The following is a 20,708-nucleotide window of genomic DNA, read 5'->3' as shown; positions in this document are numbered from 1 at the left end:
TTACGCCGTTTCTCCTCTCTACGCTCTCCATATCTCCACTTTGCCTCAAATCAACGTTTTTAATCGGAATTCACTTCAAATATCATCCTCTAAACCTGTTGGAATCATAAAAAACGTGCAAACTTCATCTAATCTCACTCAAATCCGAAATCATTCAAGGTATTTTTCCAAAAACTTCTTTTTATCAATTTATGAACATATAACTAGTTTTAATTAGTTCTAGGTTGAATTTTTGATCGGGCATTGATTAGTTAGTAATTAGAAACTAGATATTACAACTAATTTCATCAAAAGCACAAGATTTTTTCAAAATTTTCTAAATTTTCGAAATAAAAAAAAATTAATTTTCAAATTATTGTGTTTTGATTAAATTATGTTGTTATTATGAAAACTATACATATATTATTTCTCAAAACCATATTTTTCAAAAGTTTTTCAAAAACTTTGCCCATTAGGATTGATTTAGAGAACCTTGAAATATTGAGGACTCAATTGAGTTGTGGGATTGATTGAATTGCATACATGTGTTTTCTAAATTGCAGGTTATCAATTCTATTCCGATTTCCTAAACCATGTCCAATCCTAAACGTGTTAGGTCTTCATCTGGTCGTTCACACCGTCAACCAAATCCACCTCCAAATCCTCCACCTATTCCAATTTCTAATCCTAATCCTATTGATCCTAATTTGACTATCCAAAATTTGTGTTTCAATCATCCTGTCCTAGAAATCATCGTTTTTGGTATTATCAATATTTCGTCTCTTACAAAATCCGGGAAGAACGTATTCCTTCTCGTCAAGCTATGTTAGCTATCAATTTTAAATATCTTCATATTTTACAAGAGTGGAAATTTGATAAACTCTTTGACCTTGAACCCATCGTTTACCATCAACTTGTTCGTATTTTCTATTCTAATGCCGTTTGTGTTAAAAACCAAACTGAAACCGAAACCATAGGAATTCGTTCCTACCTTCTAGGACAATTCTTATATATTGACTCGGCTTACATAGCCAATACATTCGGATTAGATAATGATGGGATTTCAAATGAAAAATAGGTTTTAGGATCTCGTTATAAAAGAAGGGATAGTGGAAGTGTCCTAGACCTTCATGAACGTTTTCTTCATCTAATGATTTCTTGGTGGTTTCGACCATCCGGAGGTCGTTATTCTACTCTTAGAGCCTTAGATCTTTGGTGGTTACATTGTTTCGAAAATAATATTAAAATCAACCTACCTCAGTTTATTTTTGCTGAAATTGTTAAAACCGTAAATCTTGTTCCTAACAAAAAACTCTGTTCATCTCTTGTTTACGGTTGCATTTTAAGTAATCTGTTTTTCAAAGCTGGGCTTAGAGTCGGTCTAGATGTCGTTTTTCCCCTTAAGAAACAAATTAACATTCTTTCCTTAACGAGAGCGGGATGGATTAAAGATAAGGAAACCGGTGAATGGGTTCGATATTCTGCAAATACTCCGGGAGCTAGTTCTTCACAAGCTTCACCCGAAGCTGACAAAGATCTCGAGCTTGAGCAATTAATGCGAGATATCGATGAAGCCGAAGATGAGCCTGAGCAGCCCGAGGAGCAGCCCGAAGAGCAAGCACAACAAACGCATCCAATGCCTCCATATTTCCAATCCTTTATGGAGACATTCGATTTTCGATACGCTACTATGGATTCGCGCTTTACTTCTATAGAGTCCCATTTATCCACAATGGGAGCTCAACAATTAGAAATTCTTCGGGAAATGCGTGCAAATAATGAAGCAACCAACGCACGTATTAATGACCTCACTAACGAAATGGCCGCTATGCGAGCTCGTTTTCCTCCTCCTGATCCGGATATGTGATTCAATGTTTTGCTTTGAACTCCAAACTTGTTGTTTTAACATTTTGAATATTTTGGAATGTTTGAATTTGTGGATTGATTGACTTTGAATTTGTTTGGATTCATGAATGGTTAGAAATTATCTATTTGGTGTGATTAAATTTATTCATTATTGCATCATTTACTTCATGATTAGATATATGACCAATTTTGCCATTTCACATTAATTATGAATATTGATTATGAAACTAATGGCTAACGTTTCTCTTGCTTGTGATCTTAGCAGCTTATATTATATATAATCAATTGGCTAAATGATTTCAAAACCTTGTTTAAATTCTTTAAAATGTCTTTTTGATTTAACAAAAAGGGGGAGAAGTGTTAAAGTGTTTTTAAATGGGAGAAGTGTTAAAGTAAGGGGGAGTAATTTCAAAACTTGATTTCAAAATCTTAAAATTACTAAAATATTTTGTTATATCAAAAAGGGGGAGATTGGTGAAAACATTTTGATATTTCGATATAACAAATTAAGTTAAATGAATTTTAAGATTTTCCAAATGATTTTCTAAGTATATTCGATAGAATTATTCGAATATCAGAACATTACTCCAAATCTTTCAAAGATCATTTTTAATCCTTACTCAAAGTGTAAAATTAAGTTTTAATCTTAAAACAATTTCAAAATAATTTTACAAAGTATTTCGAAACATTTCAAAGCCAAAAATTCCAGATTGCTAAGAGGGAACCGATTCCCCCCATAGGGGGTACCGATTCCCCCTGAATGGTTTGGCTCCGAGAATTCCAGTATGCTCGGAGGGAACCGATTCCCCCCCAGGGGTACCGATTCCCCCTTGTATAACGGTCGAAATATTTAAATTTTACACTTACGGAACCGATTCCCCCCACGCTCCAAGCTGTTTTATTAATTGTTTTCACACTAAAACGGCTATATGATCTTCACTAATCATCCCCAACGTTCAGAAGTGATTCAAGGTGTATTTAAACAAGTTCTGAAGCCCTTGATCAACAAGAAATTATAGAGAAACAAGAGAGAAAGCATCAAACACCAAGTTTGTGCAAATCAAGCCAATTTTCCTTTCAATATTCATTTTGCTTTCAAAGAACACCATTTGTGCTCATTTGTAATTATTTGTGAGTGTTCTTTTCTTGTTCTAGAATTGTGCAAACATCTTACCTTGAGAGGTTTTCCTTGTAAGTTTGCAAATTTGTAATCTTCTCTTTGGGAAAGAGTGTTCTCAAGAATTGGGGTATATTCTTGAGGGTGTTGTAAGGTTATCTCTTTGGCCTCAAAAGAAAGAACAAATTAGTGAAGGAAAATCCTTAGTGTGGATAGCTAAGGTAGTGGACGTAGACTTTGATTGAGAAAGTCGAACCACTCTAAATCGCTGTGCAATTACTTTCAATTTTCTGCAAAAGTTTCCACCAAATTTTTAATTGCCAATTCACCCCCTCTTGGCCAATTCCGTCAATCGATTAACTCAACAAGATTTCACCTGCTAATTTTTTTAGTGATAAACTAAGGGTTGTATGCCAAGGTTAATACTAAATGTCTACCAACGTTAAATTAATGAGATATTTTACAAGAGAGGTCGCCATCTCCAGTAGATGTTAAAAAAAGAAAAACATTACAGAAAATCAAGATTCAGATAAAAACAAAATTTTAATCCAATTCCAGTGTATTTCTCTACTGTATAAGCCCTTCTTCCCCCATTATATTTTAGAATATCATATCGTTTATATATGAGTTTTTTAAAGTGTTTAAATACAATTTTTTTTAAATATAGACTTATTGAGTGATTGAAGAAAAAACCTATACACACATGTCATCGTTGTCGTCATTGTGGTCTTGTCAAATTCTATAAGACACATATCACACGTTTTTTTTAATAAAATTCGTACAATTTTAACCAAATATTTTTCATTTTTTCCATCTCGATTATAGATGATGTTGGCATAAAAAAAACCATTGAGATGACTTACAGGGATGGGTTGAAAGGAGAGTGGGTGAGAATAATCATAATTATTATATATTTTAAATTTTTTTATATATTTTTTATTAAAAATATATTCTTATCCCTTTAAAATTTTAAAAAATATTACCTTTTAAAATTTTAAAAAATATTACCTTTTAAAATTTTAAAAATTCATATTCTAGCGTAAGAATGTACATTCATCCCTTATAACATGCCGTGTACAAAAAAAATACACACTTCAAAACGTGCCTTTCAAAAAAAACGTTTCTAGAAAATGCGTTTTTACTAAAAATAATTATATTTAGTAAAAAGGATGTTATTTGGATAATATTTTAATAAAAATATTGTTTTAATAAATTGACAGTATAATTCATTAACCTTAGGAACCATGACATCATTCAATCAATATAATATATGTTTTTATTGGGAAGAACGAAAAATGGAACATTGCAAGCAACAAACAAAAGAGTGCTCCCTTCAAGAAAGATTTAAATCAAAGAATTGTGTCTGTTAGTGTCCAACACAAATCTCAACGTAAACAGCAACAAAATTTAACCAATAAATATATGATCTTCAATTCATCCATTGATGTAATAATGGAACACGTTTTCATGTTAGAACTGGGCAGGATCATCCTATGTATCTGCATGCTGATTATAGTTTCCAGAAGATAATAGTTTGTATGTTACATGTTTAATGTATTTTCAACTTAAATTATTTACATAACTTTCTTTAACTTAATATACTACACCTCTTTCTTTCTTTCTTAATTTTGTTTTCCTAAGAAAATAGATACAAAAAGTTAATAAAACCGCATCAGAAAATCCCATCCCATCCATCAATATCATTTTCTTGGCCTTCTAAAAAGCAACTCATTGTGTTTATTTCGATCGACAAAAGAAAAAACCTCTCTTTTTAATCAATTCAGCATAATTAAGGCTATTTTCTTTTGCATATCTATTACTAAAACTTTGATATAAGGCCCTCTACTCCTCCAAACAAAGCATCAAAGAAGTGTTTTGCAACTAAATCAAGGAAAATGAAGTTTAATATAAATAAACACCAAATTAGCATATCTAAAATTTTGGGTAAATTTTTAGGATTTAATAGTTGAGTGACCAAATAGGTAATTTATCCTTATAGAAAAGATGTTGGTTAAACGTAGAGAGACAGAAGAGGAAAGGAAGAGTTAAAAGGAGTGTCTTTGAGCAGGTCAGCAACAGCACGCTTTGTTTTTATTTTGGTCTCTAGTCACTGCTTTTGCTTCCTGAGCAGAGCAACCTAACGTTTTATAGAGTGGGTTTTGATTTCGGCACAAATTTTGAAAAGTGATGTTGAAGTAGCAGGCTCGTGGAGGGATGTGGGTTTCGTTGCGTGAGTTGTTCTTATTCCTGTTTCCCTGTTTCATGTTTGGGGTGTTGGATCATAAACTTGATCCATTATGGGAGCCTAAACCCAAACCCAAACTAAATTGATGTCATTACTTACATCATTTAATTAAAGATGTCATTGCTTACATCATTTAATTAATGATGTCATTGCTTACATCAATTTAGTTAGGTGAGAGTTAGATATTTGTTGAATTTGTAATGGTTTAAATTAGTTTATTTGTGTGGTGTAGGATTGTTCTTGAGTAGTATAAATACCCCTTCCCATTTTAGTTTTAAGCATAAAGAAAAATTAAGAGCTTCTAAGTGAGTGAAGAAGCAAAGTCTTATAAGAGTGAGTTGTAGTTCTTGTTTTCGAGTGAGAGTACTCTTGTAATATTTGTTTGAGTTTCAATAAAAGTTGTTTGTGTGAGCGTTTTATTTCCAACAAAGTGGCATCAGAGAGAGTTGGAAAGATCGAAGGTCTCGACGAGAGGAATACGCCGCCGCCAGAATTTTCTCAATCTGAGTTCTGACGCACCGCCACGCACCGCCGGAAGACTGCTGCCAGAAAATCGAGTTGACTCACCGAGTTGAGCCGATTCAGCCGAGTTGGAGCCCTTGACCGAGGTGTCCAAGTCCCTCCAAAGTTTTTTTTTTTTTTCATCGTTCCGGATTCATCCGTGCAATCGGATTTTACAAAATCTCATTATATTGAGAGATATGGCAAATGGTATGGCACCATTCCAAGTTCCGACACTCAACAACAACAACTACGACAATTGGAGTATCAAAATGAAGGCACTTCTTGGATCACAAGATGTGTGGGATATCATAGAGAAAGGCTATAATGAGCCTGCGGATGATGATGTTTTTGCTACTCTTACACCAGATCAAAAGACAACTTTGAAGGATTCAAGAAAGAGAGACAAGAAGGCTCTCTACCTCATCTATCAAGCATTAGATGATGATGGTTTTGAAAAGATTTCAAGTGCAAGCTCTAGCAAGGAAGCGTGGGAGAAGCTGCAAACCTCTTACAAAGGATCCGAGCAAGTGAAGAAGGTTCGTCTCCAAACATTAAGAGGTGAATTCGAATCCTTAAACATGAAAGCATCTGAGTCTATTTCAGATTATTTCTCAAGAGTAGTAGCTGTTTCTAATCAATTAAAAAGAAATGGTGAAAAGTTAGACGATGTGAGGATAATAGAGAAGATACTCCGTTCGTTGGATCCCAAATTTGAGCACATCGTCGTGACGATTGAAGAAACTAAAGACTTGGAAGAAATGAAGATCGAACAGCTCCAAGGATCATTGCAAGCATACGAAGAGAAGCATAAAAAGAAGCATGAGTTTACTGAACAACTCCTCAAGCTGCAACTCAAGGATATGCATGAGAGCCAACGCAATGATAGAAACCAACGTGGCCAAGGCAGAGGTAGAGGCCATGGACGAGGTGGAAGTCGAGGTCGTGGACGAGGCTGGAATTACAACAATAACAATTCCAACAACAACTATGAGAAAGGAGAAAGCTCAACACGAGGCCGTGGAAGAATTAATCCAAACTCAAAGTATGACAAATCTCAAATTCGATGTTATAATTGTCAAAAATTTGGGCATTATGCTTCAGAATGTAGAGCTCCCAACAACAAAATTGAGGAGAAGGCCAATTACGTGGAGGAAAAGACAGATGGCAAAGAAACTCTTCTTCTAGCACGAAAGGAAACTGATGGTGGCCAAGCAAAATCCTGGTATCTTGACAGTGGTGCAAGCAATCACATGTGTGGAAGGAAAGACATGTTTGTGGAGCTAGACGAGTCAGTAAGTGGAAATGTTTCATTTGGAGATGATTCCACAATAGCAGTGAAAGGGAGAGGTAACATTCTTATCCGTTTGAAAGATGGGAGACATCAATTTATTTCAAATGTCTACTATGTGCCCAATATGAAAAGTAACATTTTAAGTTTAGGGCAACTGGTAGAGAAAGGTTATGATATTCATATGAATAATTATAATCTTTCTATAAAAGATGATAAGAATAACTTCATTGCTAAAGTGCCGATGTCAAAGAATAGAATGTTCTTGATCAATATACAAATGATGTTGCAAAGTGCCTGAAAGCTTGCTACAAAGATGCATCATGGCTTTGGCATCTTCGATTTGGGCATCTCAATTTTGGAGGTCTAGAGCTATTATCTAAGAAGGAGATGGTGAAAGGACTACCTCACATCAACCAACCTGACCAACTCTGTGAAGGGTGTCTAGTCGGGAAACAATTCAGGAAAAGCTTTCCAAAGGAGTCAGAGACAAGAGCTAAGAAGCCACTTGAGCTCATCCATACCGATGTGTGTGGACCGATCAAGCCAAGTTCTCTCGGTAACAATAACTATTTTCTTCTCTTCATTGATGATTTTTCAAGAAAAACCTGGGTATATTTCTTGAAACAGAAGTCAGAAGTTTTTGAAGTATTCAAGAAGTTCAAAGCAGCAGTGGAGAGAGAAAGCGGTAGAAAGATCAAAGCCATGAGATCCGATCGAGGTGGAGAATTTACTTCCAGGGAGTTTCAAGAGTTCTGTGAAGCAAATGGAATTCGTCGACCAATGACAGTTCCTAGATCCCCCCAGCAAAATGGTGTGGCAGAAAGAAAGAATAGAACAATCCTAGACATGGCACGAAGCATGCTCAAAAGCAAGAAACTACCCAAAGAATTTTGGGCGGAAGCAGTATCGTGTGCAGTCTACTTGTCAAATCGATCTCCAACAAGAAGTGTATGGGGAAAGACACCGCAAGAGGCATGGAGTGGAAGAAAGCCTGGCATTTCCCACTTGAGAACCTTTGGAAGTATAGCCCATGTTCACGTACCAGACGAGAGAAGAACGAAGCTTGATGATAAAAGCGAGAGTTTTATCTTCATCGGATATGATGCTAATTCGAAGGGCTACAAGTTGTACAATCCAGACAATAAGAAGTTTGTGATTAGTCGAGATGTGGTCTTCAACGAAGAAGGAGAATGGGATTTTAACTCCCATACAGATGACTTCAATTTCTTTCCTCAGTTTGAAGAAGATGAGCAGACAATGAGGGAGCAACTAGATGAATCTCAACAAGAGCTTGCAACTCCACCCACTTCACCAACATCAACCACTCAAGGAGACTCATCACCTTCATCATCGTCAAGTGGGAGTCAAAGTGAAAGAGTTGTGCAACGAACAAGAAGCCTTAGAGATCTCTATGAGGTAACTGAACGACAAGATAATCTTACATTATTTTGTCTGTTTGCCGATTGTGAACCAGTGAGCTTTCAAGAAGCGGTACAAGAAAAGAAATGGAGAGATGCGATGGACGAAGAAATCAAGGCCATCGAGAAGAATGACACATGGGAACTTACCTCACTTCCCAAGGGACATAAGGCGATAGGTGTCAAATGGGTGTACAAAACAAAGCAAAACGCCAAAGGAGAGATTGAAAGGCACAAGGCGAGGCTAGTTGCTAAAGGCTATAGTCAAAAGGCTGGAATTGACTATGATGAGGTATTTGCTCCTGTTGCTCGATTGGAGACTATCAGACTAATCATTTCTTTGGCAGCTCAAAACAAGTGGAAGATACAACAGATGGATGTAAAGTCTGCCTTCCTAAATGGAGTTCTTGAAGAGGAACTTTACATTCAGCAACCATCAGGCTATGAAGTCAAAGGGCATGAAGACAAGGTGTTGAAGTTGAAGAAGGCTCTTTACGGGCTAAAACAAGCACCAAGGGCATGGAATAGCCGAATCGACAAGTACTTCCAAGAGAATGGCTTCAACAAATGTCCCTACGAGCATGCTCTATATATCAAGATCAAAGATGAAGATATTTTGATCGTGTGCCTCTACGTGGACGATTTGATCTTCACTGGAAGCAACCCAAGCATGTTTAATGAATTCAAGGATGTGATGATGAAAGAATTCGAGATGACAGACATGGGGCTCATGGCGTACTACCTTGGCATTGAAGTTAAGCAACAAAATGATGGAATTTTCATTTCACAGGAAAGCTATGCAAAGGAGATACTGAAGAAGTTCAAGATGGAGAACTGTAAGCCAATAAGCACACCGGCAGAATACGGGATCAAGATGACCAAACATGAAGAAGGCGAAAGTGTAGATCCAACATTCTTCAAAAGTTTGGTAGGAAGTCTACGCTATCTAACTTGCACGAGACCCGATATTCTTCACGCAGTTGGATTGGTTAGTCGCTATATGGAATCCCCAACAACCACCCATTTTAAAGCCGCAAAGAGAATTCTTCGCTATCTGAAAGGTACAATTGACTTTGGCTTGTTCTATTCAGTTTCTAATGATTACAAGCTTGTTGGATATAGCGACAGTGATTGGGGTGGAGACATAGATAATCGAAGGAGCACTACTGGATTCGTATTTTTCATGGGAGATATTGCATTCACATGGATGTCAAAGAAACAACCGATTGTCACATTATCCACTTGTGAAGCGGAATATGTTGCTGCTACCTCATGTGTTTGTCATGCAATTTGGCTTAGAAATCTATTGAAGGAGATTGGTTTGATACAAGAAGAGCCTACCAAGGTTTGTGTCGACAACAAGTCAGCCATTGCCTTAGCGAAGAATCCAGTATTCCATGATCGAAGCAAGCACATTGATATTCGCTACCACTATATAAGGGAGTGTGTTGCAAGAAAAGATGTGGAAGTTGAATATGTGAAGTCACAAGATCAAGTTGCTGATATTTTTACCAAGCCACTGACCAGCGAAGACTTCTTAAGATTAAGGAACCTACTAGGGGTCACGAGATCAAGTTTAAGGGAGGGTGTTGGATCATAAACTTGATCCATTATGGGAGCCTAAACCCAAACCCAAACTAAATTGATGTCATTACTTACATCATTTAATTAAAGATGTCATTGCTTACATCATTTAATTAATGATGTCATTGCTTACATCAATTTAGTTAGGTGAGAGTTAGATATTTGTTGAATTTGTAATGGTTTAAATTAGTTTATTTGTGTGGTGTAGGATTGTTCTTGAGTAGTATAAATACCCCTTCCCATTTTAGTTTTAAGCATAAAGAAAAATTAAGAGCTTCTAAGTGAGTGAAGAAGCAAAGTCTTATAAGAGTGAGTTGTAGTTCTTGTTTTCGAGTGAGAGTACTCTTGTAATATTTGTTTGAGTTTCAATAAAAGTTGTTTGTGTGAGCGTTTTATTTCCAACATGGGGTTCTTCAGTAAAAAAAGGGAATCTCTTGCTGGTTTTATTCATCTCTTTTTATGCTCCCCTCCCTTATCTACCTTACCTATACAAGTCACCTTACTATTATCGACTCCTATAAAGAACAGAGAAAAAGACAGCAACACGAACCCACTTAAGCGTGCCAAAAACAAAACAAGGGAAAAACTAAAGATAAGAACCCACCCCTCTTGCTGTCTGTATTGCTTAAAACACTCTTCTTTCGGGGTTCCTTTCTGTTGAAGGGTTTTCCATTTCCAAAGGTTTTCTTTTTCCTTCATTTTTTAAAGGTGTTTGTTTTAAGAAGCGGGACAGTTCTTGCGTTGTTAGCTAAGATCTTCAGAGTTGCTTCTTTCCGTACGTTGCTAATCCGAAGTTTTCTAGATTGATTGTCTTTATTGTTCTGAAATTTGGTCGAGTGACTCGGTTTAAGTTTGAAGGTTAGTTTCTGTCTGGATTTTCATTAGTAGTTATGTTCTTTACATTTGTTCCAGTATTTTTTTCTTTCTCTTTAGCTTCTAAATCTTTAACACATCTGTTTTTTTCCAGTTTGCTAGTTATTGCTCTTAAGAGAAAGGTGATATCTTTGTTTGTTGTGATGGAGAGCTCAAAGAATGGGGAAACATGTCCTCAACTTCTCCACTTGATACCTCAAGAAAGAGAGTGGCATTTGAAGAGAAAAGATGATGAAACTCGTCTTTCATCAGAAGAGAAGAAGCTGGAACTGAGGCTTGGTCCCCCAGGTGACGAAAATAACTGGTCCACCAAAAAAAACAGGGAAAGAGATGAGCATGTGATCTCACTCGGGTACTTGTCTTCAATGAACAGAAAACAAGCACATAAGTTTCCATCTCCAGAGGACCACAACCACCACCACCACCCGGTTGGGTCAGTTTTGTCCCCATCATGGACCAAAAACCACCATCAACAGCTGACAAACCCTCTATTTCTCCCGTTACCATCAACACCCCGACAGAGCTCGCCTGTTATGGCAAAGGAATCATCACAACCCTGCACTAAAGTGGTAAACATTCAGAATGCAGAGAAAAAACCATTTTCACCTACTGAAAATGCAGCTGGTTCTCCCAACACTTCTCAGAAAAGGTTCTCCAGCCTTTTATTACATCTCTCTCTCTCTCTCTCTCTCTCTCTCTCTATATATATATATATATATATATATCTTTAATATATGTGCTTACTTATATTTAAAAAAAAACTCTTGACAGAGGATATTCACTGACAAGTCACGAGATTAGCTTATTGATGTTTTGTAGTCCATGCATGCTTTGTTATTTTTTTTTTCTTAATCTTTTCATACATGTACATGTTTATTTTTGTTGTTTTAGTGCATAATTTTACTTTTCTTCAGCTGTTTTCAGATTTTTCAAAACATCATTTACTGTTATTGATCTGGCCATTCAGGATGCCTCTTAACATATTTTGGTAGTAAATGCATTACTGTCATTTTAGATGTACAAGTTTCCCATCTTATCTATTTATATTGATCTATTTTAGCCTCGGAAGTGATAACTTTTTTTTTTTGGGGGGGGGGGGTTCTAATTCTATGGCTATTATGGTAATGGAAAAACAGAACTGCTCCTGGTCCAGTAGTGGGTTGGCCTCCAATTCGCTCCTTTAGGAAAAATCTTGCAAGCAGCATCTCTTCAAAACCAGTTGCTGAACCACCACACAAGGCTGCTAATGAGAAAAAAGCTGCTGAACCGAATGCCAAATTTGTGAAAATCAACATGGATGGAGTTCCCATAGGAAGGAAAGTCGATCTCAAAGCTTATGACAGCTACGACAAACTGTCTGCAGCTGTTGATGAACTATTCAGAGGCCTCCTTGCGGGTAGATAAATTCTCAATGAATAATATATAGAACTCTATAGCTTATTGTAATATAGTTAATGCCATGTGTTTGTGTGTAGCTCAAAGAGATTCCTGTGGTGGTGGAAAAGTGAAGAAGGTGGAGGAGGAGAAAGCAATCACGGGTTTATTGGATGGAAGTGGGGAATATACACTTGTTTACGAGGATAACGAAGGAGACAGGATGCTTGTTGGGGATGTCCCGTGGCAGTAAGCATCTTGTCAAAGCATTAGAATGATAGAATCTTTTAATGTCTTAACAGTTGATGTATGTGTGTATGTTATAGATGTTGTGCTGAAGCTGAATTGGTTTTGCTTTTGCTTTTGCAGCATGTTTGTGTCAACGGTGCAGAGGCTGCGCGTGCTGAAGAGCTCGGAGCTTTCTGCCCTTAGCCGTGAGTGTTGATTTTCTTTTTTGTTTATTTTCTTTGCCGCTGCTCTCATTGACGGTGGTGCTTGTTCTTCACAGTGGGAAGCAGCTTGAAGATGAGGCTTTGAATTATGTTCTAATGTTTTGACATTTTGTTTCCCTGTAAGGCCTTGCACGCACTGTATATATCACTAGTTTTCTATGTAATTTTCTCTTATTGCTACATCAATGCCACTATCCTTTAGCTCTTTTTCTGTTCAAAAGGACCCACCCCAAAGCTCATTACGTCACTTTTGGTTTGGTCCCATGATTCTGTCACCATTGTTTCATCAACAGCCAAACCTGTCCAACACTTATAATTGACACCTTGGTTCATGCATTGTTTGCTTGTTTTTAGTTATCAAAGTCGAGCTTAATCAAACATCGAGGACAAAATATATTTTTCAAAACAAAAACAAGGTTGAAGGGTCATTATCATTAGGAGCTGCCTAACTTTGGGCCCAAAATTAGGACTTGTAACCTAATATAATTCCATTAGAAGAGAGTCGTCACCTGTAGGATCGTAAGAATGGGTCAAATGCACGTGCGGGGTCGCAGCCACATGTCGCGGCGCTTTGCCCTTAATACTTGGTTTGGTCGGTCATTAACACGTGTGCTTCTTTGACCAAGACAATGGACGGACATGTCTTTTAAATACTAATTTTTAATATAATTTTCCTTGCTGTGTAGCAAAACATTCAACTAACCCCGACCAGTTTGCGTTGTAAAAGAAATATCTTTCCTCTCTTGCAAAATGTCAAAAGTATAGGTGATATAAATTTGTCATTATAGTAAATTGATGTATTTTTATATCTATTTTAGTACGTCCAAAGTTTTATATTTAAAATATTTTCAACAACTATGAACTTCCGTTGATAGCAAATAGAAATGTGAATGTTATAATCGTATATTTTTAGTGAAATTTTGTGTTGTGTTTTAGCATGTCACGTAAGGTTAATACCTAACAAAGGAAATTAAGTATCAACTCAGTTTATTTAATACCAAAAAGAAAGGGAAATTAAGTGTCAATAATCATACTCGAGATTGCTATTAATTGGAGGGGTTTTTTTTTATATATAAAACGTAGATATTATATTTAAAGATTAATTGAAGTAAACTGCTAGAAAAGAACTAGAGTATCTCAAAGAAAATGATAATCAATCAAGTAAATCCTACGCAAAGCATAAAATTTATACTATTTATCATGTCAAACTTTCTTTTATACATGTAACAATCTCCTTTATAGAGCTCAAAACATCAAACTTCCCATTAGTTTTCTTCCTAAATATAATAGATAAAAACATTATATGCTAATTTGAGCAAGAGAACAAGGAGAAATTTACCCTTTAGATAGGCGATAGCCTACTCCAATTCTCCTTCTCATGAAAGTACCGCGAGGTTTAATCTACAAAGGTTCAAAATGTGTTTTCAAATTCCAGTCGGAAATGTGCACTCAAAGAATAAATGATTCCCTAATTCCGCTGCAACTCCGCACAACACACGAACCATTTCTAAGTAGTCGATCCTCAGTAGAGAGTCTATTTGGCTTCTTAAGGAGCTTCAGGAGGACAGAGACACCTCCACAAACTGGAATTTGATTGCTAAAGCCAGAACCCTCCCTAAGGTTAAAATTTTCGGTTGGAAGGTTTGCCACGCTGCTCTCCCGGTTGGTGCAAAGCTTGCTAGAGTGGGGATTGGTGATGGAACGCGTCCCATGTGTAACACAGAGCAAGAGACGATTTTTCTCGCACTGAAGGACTGCCCCAAGGCTAGAGAAATTCTTCATCTCTCTCAACTTGATCACCGACCTTTTGATGTGAGTTTTGCTTCTATTAAGGATTGGCTGGAAACCGCATAAAAAATCAAATCAATTTATACCACGACATCTTATCACTCTTTCTTTTAAGTTGAGATTACACGTCCCTAATACTTGCAATCTTCGAGATAGTAAATAGTATCCATACCTCAACAACAAGATCCTTTTTGGACTCTAACTCAACGAACCTTTTGTTCCAAAGGATTTTAAAAGCAACCTCTTTAATGGCATAAGCTCTAACCCAACCATCATCTATGGAGTTGATAACACGTGATTTGACATTTCCAACTATTTTTTAATAAGCAACGAATTAAATAAATATATCATATCATATATTTAATTAAATACCACATCATTTATTTAAGTGCCTTACTTATAAAATTAATAAATTTCCAACTATTACGAAAATGAATATTTTGCTGTTTTCTAAGGTACAATAATCATTGTGCTAATTTTTAATTTCCGCAGAATATATATAAGGGTAAATTATACAAAAAAAGTTATTGGATAATGCTTAAATGAACATTTTAGTCATTGAACTTTTAAAAATTATAAAATAGTCATTAATTTCATTAAATAGTTGCAAATTGGTCTCTACGATGTTATAAAAACTGTAAAAGTTTGATAAATTTAATGATCGTGTTATAACAATTCATTGAAATTTATAACCATTTTGTAACGGTTTGATAAGTTCAATGATTATTTTGTACTTTTTGAAAGTTCAATACTCAAAATAATCATTTGATCATAGTTCAATGACCCCAAGTGTACTTTACCCAAAAATCAAATAGTTGATGGAGTTCCACTTTGAGAATTAAAAATAACAGCAAAACGTGACAACCACCACACCATACATAGAACACAATAAAAGCAGGGGAAGGAAGAAGAAGAGCAGCATGAGGATGTCTTATCAAACCTTCCATATTCCATTCCTGCAGCGTTCCTTCAAAAGTAAGCACTCTCTTTGCTTTTGGTTTATAGCAATCATTGTGTATAACCGAAAATGAAAGCATTAATTCCCTTCAAATCCAAGTTTTTAAACCCATGCAAAAAACTTGTCCCAAACTTCAAGTTCAAGCTCAAAAGGCCAGTATTTATACGACCTCTTAGGTTTAGGCTTAGAAAAGCCCCTAAAACAGGTTTACGATCCATCTTCCGGTTTCTAAGGCCGCGGAGGAAGATGGATAAACTTGCAGAGCTTCGAAGCATTTCGGAGGCAGCCGGATGCGACAGGGATAGGTTGCTCTTCTCGTCGCCGCTTACACCTGCTAGCTATACCAAAGTCGGAGGAGGTTCCAGGAAGAGGGCATCATCTGACGTGGAAGATGCATGTAGGAGTTTCGAGAATTATTTAGTTGAGATGATTGTTGAGGAAGGGAAAGTAAGTGATTTGATGGATGTGGAGGAGCTGCTATATTGTTGGAAGAACTTGACCAGCCCTGTGTTCATAGATTTGGTTTCTCGATTCTATGGGGAGCTTTGCACCGATTTGTTCTCCGGAAACGAAGATGACGGTGATGACATTGCTGATACTCCCTAATCATTAGCAACTCTTCCTTTACTTTTAATTTCTCCTATACATGTTTACGTAACTGACCACCTTCCTCTCAACAAATTGCTATTCTTTATGTAATAAACTTGAGCAAGAGAACATATAGAGTGCAAAACACATTTGTCAAGTTTATTTTGAGCGGATTTTATAGTAGGCAATGTGTAGGAAGATGTTTGCAGGCACCGAACCGTATTTTATTATCACTAAACAAAATGTAGCAGAAATGGTTGCAGCTGAATATACTTGTTTGAATTCAGTTTCGAGAACAATTATTTTCAGGCCTAACAGTAACAGCAAGCAGTGTCGAGTACCAGAATAAAACAAAAATGGTAAATAGAATCAATTCACAAGCCAAACTGACGATTTCGCGCTTCCAAGTCCTGCATTTATACATTTAATCCGCCTCATTGAGTAATCTGCAACTGCAAGGAATTATTTAATGCCCTCGACTACCAGAGAAATTGTGGATAGAACCGCCTTGATTTCCACAAGTAACTTTAGAAGAATGGCAGAACCAGCTCCTTACTGCTCTCAGGACTCATATATTTCAAGATACTGTGAATGGGAAGCAGCAAGAAGAGCAGCTCCGATGCCAGAACCATCGTTTGAATGCTCAATCGTAATGGTTTGAGCCACCTCTTCTCCGAGCAATTCATTTAGAGTGTTCTCCAAGCAGTTGCGGTATTCCGAATAGTGCTCGTATAGTCCACCATCCATAGCTATCACTGTTTTCTGTTTCTCTCTATCCTTGATTGTGTCTCTCCCCATTTTCTTCAGAATCCCTAGTACCCCAGCAGCCGAAAGACGTGCACCACGTGTGGCAACAATGTTGCAAAGTTCAACAATTACCTTTCTCATCTTCAGGGAAGTATTTGATATCTGAAATACAAAGAATGATGTAAACAAGGTTTGCAAAAGACCACAAGTCCATGAAGAGAATCAGATTACCAGAGAAGTTCTATCGAGATACGAAGGACATGGACAAAGGATAAAAAGGAAGAAGCAAAATGACAGTTTTGCTGGTAAACAATAACATCTACAGAATTTTCACAAGGTTAAAGTATACCTCAAGAACATCTTTCAAATTACTGGCCACCATTTTGAGGTCAGGGGAAGTGTCCCGATGCATTGCTGACATGACAGGTGTCCTGCATGTCAACAAAGCTCAAACATCGGCACTCTTTAATATGATGCAAAAGGCACACCTTTAAGCATATAAAAAGGCATAAATATCTGATGAGTTTCTAAAATATAATAGGAACAAGTGAATGTGCTTCATTCCATGCAATGTAATCCGAAGCTGCTGAATTGAAAAAAAATTCCTTACAAAGGAAATGTAATTTGGGTAATACATGAACTCAAAGAAATAAAGCACAGAATCAGCAAAAAATTTGTCGTCTCTAACAAAGGAATACACCTTCATTTGATGATGTGCTCAAAACCTCAAATATACTGAATTAAAACTTAATGGTTCTTCAGTCACTTCAGAATACAAATTATTCATTCAAATTAAGTTCCTATTAGAATGACCTTTTCTAGTTATTGGCAGGACAAATGGAATGTTTGATACCGGTTTTCTCATTGCAAACATAGTGGAATGAAAATCACGAGTATCTTTACAGCATCGTAGGGAAAATTGTTTAACCAAATTTCAAAAAAGGTGAAAGTACAGATGAAAAATGACCTGAAATAAGACAACAAAAATCCCAAGCAAAGAAAAATTAAAAAGAAAAAAAGGTAGACACACCAGTAAACAGCCTAAGGAAATTATACCCCAATACAAATGGCTTTTTAAGTTTTGGTGGAACAGTGTCACCAAAAAATGCAGCTTCCTCAGCCATCCTACACAAAACTCTGCGAACAATCTCTCCCAAATACATACCAGATATTACCTTCTCATAAATCTGGGATAAATTAAAATAATATAAGATAAAAAAAATATTAGATTAAAAAATAAGGAAAAATCTAAAGGACCTAAAAAGCAAAAAAATTGAGTAATTACCTGTTCGCCAGGATTTAAACTTTCTGCATCTAGTTCATGGTCATACTCTGTTAATGGAAGATGCGACGACCTAAAGTTACCCCACTCCATATTTATAACCTTCAGCCAAATATCATCAGCAACTTTAGTATTCATCCTACACCTAATTAAACAGTTTTATTTCAAACTTACATGGATATCCTCTTTGACATTAATTGTGACAAAAAGAAAGAAAAAACAATTTCAAAGCGATAGGAATGTTACTAATGGCAATAAGAAAACAGCTAACCATCTCTCCCGATTTGGGTAGTAGACCATGCCACTTTGGTATGGCATGTACTCGTTCCACATATGCCGCATTTGATCCCGTACCAAGGATCACAGCAGCAACAACATTATTGTTGTGATGCCTTCCCCCGGCCAGTGTTCCAACAGTGTCATTAACCTGGTGTTAAAATGGTTTTGCTGTAAGACACTACGGAAAAGAATAGGAAAAGCAAGAAATGTATTCTATATCAAGTTCATATCTCAAATTAAAGTACATAAAGGTCACACAGCCATTGAAAAAGAAATCCTACAACATAAACCTACCAATGCCGCAATACGCATGTCAAGGCCCTGTCTTTCCAAGGCTTTGGACAATTCTGCTACAACATCTTGGTGAACCTGTTAAATTAAGCAGCCAAAAACAGTAAAAAGGCATAAGATGAGTATAGAAAGCAAATGTAATGAGAAGTTGCATTAATCAATTATATTAAGGAAACCAAAAGGCAGTAATGTTCATTCAAGTGGTATATATGGGGCAAATTTATTGGGGAAATGTCTACATCCCTCAAAATATAAGAACGATTACTGCAAGCATGAAAAAAAAGCTGAGAAATGAGTACTTACTGCGTCATCTATAGAGAAGCCTTTTGTCCACTTAAGAAGGGTTCCAGAAGCAATGGATGACTGCATCACAGGGAAGGAGAAGGTAAAACCAAGCTCCCTCTGCCTACCAGGATTTAGTTTAAACTCGGGGCCTTCTTGAGCTATGAATTTTGCAAGTGCTGCTGCAATATAGTCAAATAATGCCTGAAATCAACATCAACAGTCAGAAAATGCAGACCTTATTCCTCAACCAGTTTCCAGTTGTTCCTTGAAAAGCAGAAGCTCTTACATCTGAAGTCCCTGTCATTAAACTCGGAGGAATTGACACCTCCTCAAACTGTTGATTAACAATGCCTTTACGTTTCCCTCCCAATTGAACTCGTATCACACGGAAGTTAGTTCCACCAAGGTCCAATGCATAGAATAATCCCTTCTCATCTCTAATATTACAATTGTATAAGCTAAAATCTCTAATGAATGACTCAAAACATATCAGAATCAATAAAAAAAGGTATGCAAAAGTTTATGAACAAGTCACTCATTGGCCCCAGCCATGTAATTCCATTAAGGTCCAATGCATAAAATAACCCCTTCTCGTCCCTAATATTACAATCTATTCAAGGCAAACCCCCAATGAACCATCCAAACATACGAGAATCAATAAAGAAAAGCATGCAAAAAAGCATATCAACATGTCACTTATCCACCCCAAACCATAAAGAGAAAAATCTACGAGTGGATCAGATGGAACATAGATTTTTTGATGAGCACGTATGTAGAAACTATGACCTTGATCCAATAACATAAACAATCTCAGAAAATAGACAAGTTTGGTTTGGCATATAAACATAGATGCATATATTAACAATATAAGGCTAAGCATTGATCTCTAGTAATAAAATCCAAACAAAAGTTACCAAACAGATCAAGTAAATGCATAAGCAAAAGCAAACGAAATACCCAGTAGGCAAATTGTCAACATAGCTGATGAGCATCTTGAGTTTGCTGCCACCTTCAGAGGCAAGGCCAGCATGCATCTCCACAATCATGGCATCAGCCACTTGTCTCAGCCTCGGAATCGGAGTCCCACACTTTTCTTCAAACTCTTTCAATATCTCCATTGCTTTCACCCACATCCCTGACTTCTTCACTTTCCGATGAATGACTACCGCCGCAGCCGCTACCACCGCTATCCCACACACCACTGCCACCCTAACTGCCACCTTCCCCATTTTCCCACCGCAAAAATAAAGGTCTTTTTATATATATATATAATTTAAAAAGGAAAAAGAAGAAAAGATGAAGCAAAAATAAAAAGAAGCCTTTATTTGGAGATTTAAAAACAAATGGGAATTTGGGGTTGTGTGATTCAAATCAGTGAATGGTGGTTGAATCTAGATTGTAATTCTGTGCATAAAATAAAACCAGATTAAGAGTAAACAAAAAGCAAAGGTTTTTGGTTTGGGTTGGAGAGAGGGACTCTTTGAGTTTCAGGTGCCAAAAAATTTGGGAAACTGATGTAAATCCTTGGGGTTTGTTTTGGTTAATAACATTTAATTTATATTAAGTAGCTTGAACAACAATCGGTTCATGTGAGCTTAACTGCCAATCACACACTAAACTATCTTCCTATGACTTTGCTTTTAGTACTTTGTTTATTTGACGTGATTACAAAAAAATGTATATATCCTTCTCGAGTTTATTTGTTTTGTTTTTAAATTTATTTTGATTTTAAATTTAAATATATTTTATAATGTCTTTTTTTATATAAATATAGATAAATACGAGGT

General features: G+C 36.4%; 3 protein-coding genes across 4 annotated transcripts; 2 read left to right on the top strand and 1 right to left on the bottom strand.

Moving 5' to 3' along the window:
* Positions 1-11,005: 11,005 nt before the first annotated feature.
* Positions 11,006-13,167, top strand: LOC120133331 (auxin-responsive protein IAA18-like). Of its 2 annotated transcripts, none has more exons than XM_039149935.1 (5): positions 11,006-11,526; positions 12,014-12,273; positions 12,353-12,500; positions 12,621-12,685; positions 13,058-13,167. In XM_039149935.1, exons 1-5 carry the CDS (start codon positions 11,021-11,023, stop codon positions 13,150-13,152), a joined length of 1,074 nt encoding a protein of 357 aa, XP_039005866.1. In that variant the 5' UTR covers positions 11,006-11,020; the 3' UTR covers positions 13,153-13,167. The 2 variants fall into 2 exon arrangements, with proteins under 2 accessions (XP_039005866.1, XP_039005867.1); XM_039149936.1 differs by lacking the exon at positions 13,058-13,167 and adding an exon at positions 12,760-12,831.
* Positions 13,168-15,454: 2,287 nt separating this feature from the next.
* LOC120133332 (transcription repressor OFP17-like) lies at positions 15,455-16,147 on the top strand. Its single transcript, XM_039149937.1, has one exon. The coding sequence runs from the start codon at positions 15,519-15,521 to the stop codon at positions 16,053-16,055; it is 537 nt and encodes a 178-aa protein (XP_039005868.1). The 5' UTR covers positions 15,455-15,518; the 3' UTR covers positions 16,056-16,147.
* Positions 16,148-16,284: 137 nt separating this feature from the next.
* LOC120133330 (hexokinase-1-like) lies at positions 16,285-20,150 on the bottom strand. The gene is made up of 9 exons (XM_039149934.1): positions 19,879-20,150; positions 19,208-19,358; positions 18,940-19,122; positions 18,640-18,714; positions 18,338-18,493; positions 18,070-18,168; positions 17,841-17,971; positions 17,134-17,215; positions 16,285-16,946 (listed from the first exon to the last, which is right to left on the bottom strand). Exons 1-9 carry the CDS (start codon positions 20,148-20,150, stop codon positions 16,599-16,601), a joined length of 1,497 nt encoding a protein of 498 aa, XP_039005865.1. The 3' UTR covers positions 16,285-16,598.
* Positions 20,151-20,708: the final 558 nt, after the last annotated feature.

This window comes from Hibiscus syriacus, unplaced genomic scaffold (genome assembly GCF_006381635.1).
Source record: "Hibiscus syriacus cultivar Baekdansim isolate YM2019G1 unplaced genomic scaffold, ASM638163v2 tig00110578_pilon, whole genome shotgun sequence".
Classification (NCBI taxonomy): Eukaryota; Viridiplantae; Streptophyta; class Magnoliopsida; order Malvales; family Malvaceae; genus Hibiscus; species Hibiscus syriacus.
Note: the sequence above shows the minus strand (reverse complement) of the source record. Positions and strands in the feature narration are given on the sequence as shown.

Excerpts from the sequence above, each read along its gene's own strand:
- LOC120133330 (XM_039149934.1), bottom strand. The coding sequence starts at position 20,150 with ATGGGGAAGGTGGCAGTTAGGGTGGCAGTGGTGTGTGGGATAGCGGTG. Across the intron at positions 18,715-18,939 it reads GCTTCTCTATAGATGACGCA|GTTCACCAAGATGTTGTAGC; the intron begins GTAAGTACTCAT and ends TTAATTTAACAG. Across the intron at positions 16,947-17,133 it reads ATTTGAAAGATGTTCTTGAG|ATATCAAATACTTCCCTGAA; the intron begins GTATACTTTAAC and ends TTTGTATTTCAG.
- LOC120133331 (XM_039149935.1), top strand. The coding sequence starts at position 11,021 with ATGGAGAGCTCAAAGAATGGGGAAACATGTCCTCAACTTCTCCACTTG. Across the intron at positions 11,527-12,013 it reads CCCAACACTTCTCAGAAAAG|AACTGCTCCTGGTCCAGTAG; the intron begins GTTCTCCAGCCT and ends ATGGAAAAACAG. Across the intron at positions 12,686-13,057 it reads GGAGCTTTCTGCCCTTAGCC|TTATCAAAGTCGAGCTTAAT; the intron begins GTGAGTGTTGAT and ends GCTTGTTTTTAG.
- LOC120133332 (XM_039149937.1), top strand. The coding sequence starts at position 15,519 with ATGAAAGCATTAATTCCCTTCAAATCCAAGTTTTTAAACCCATGCAAA.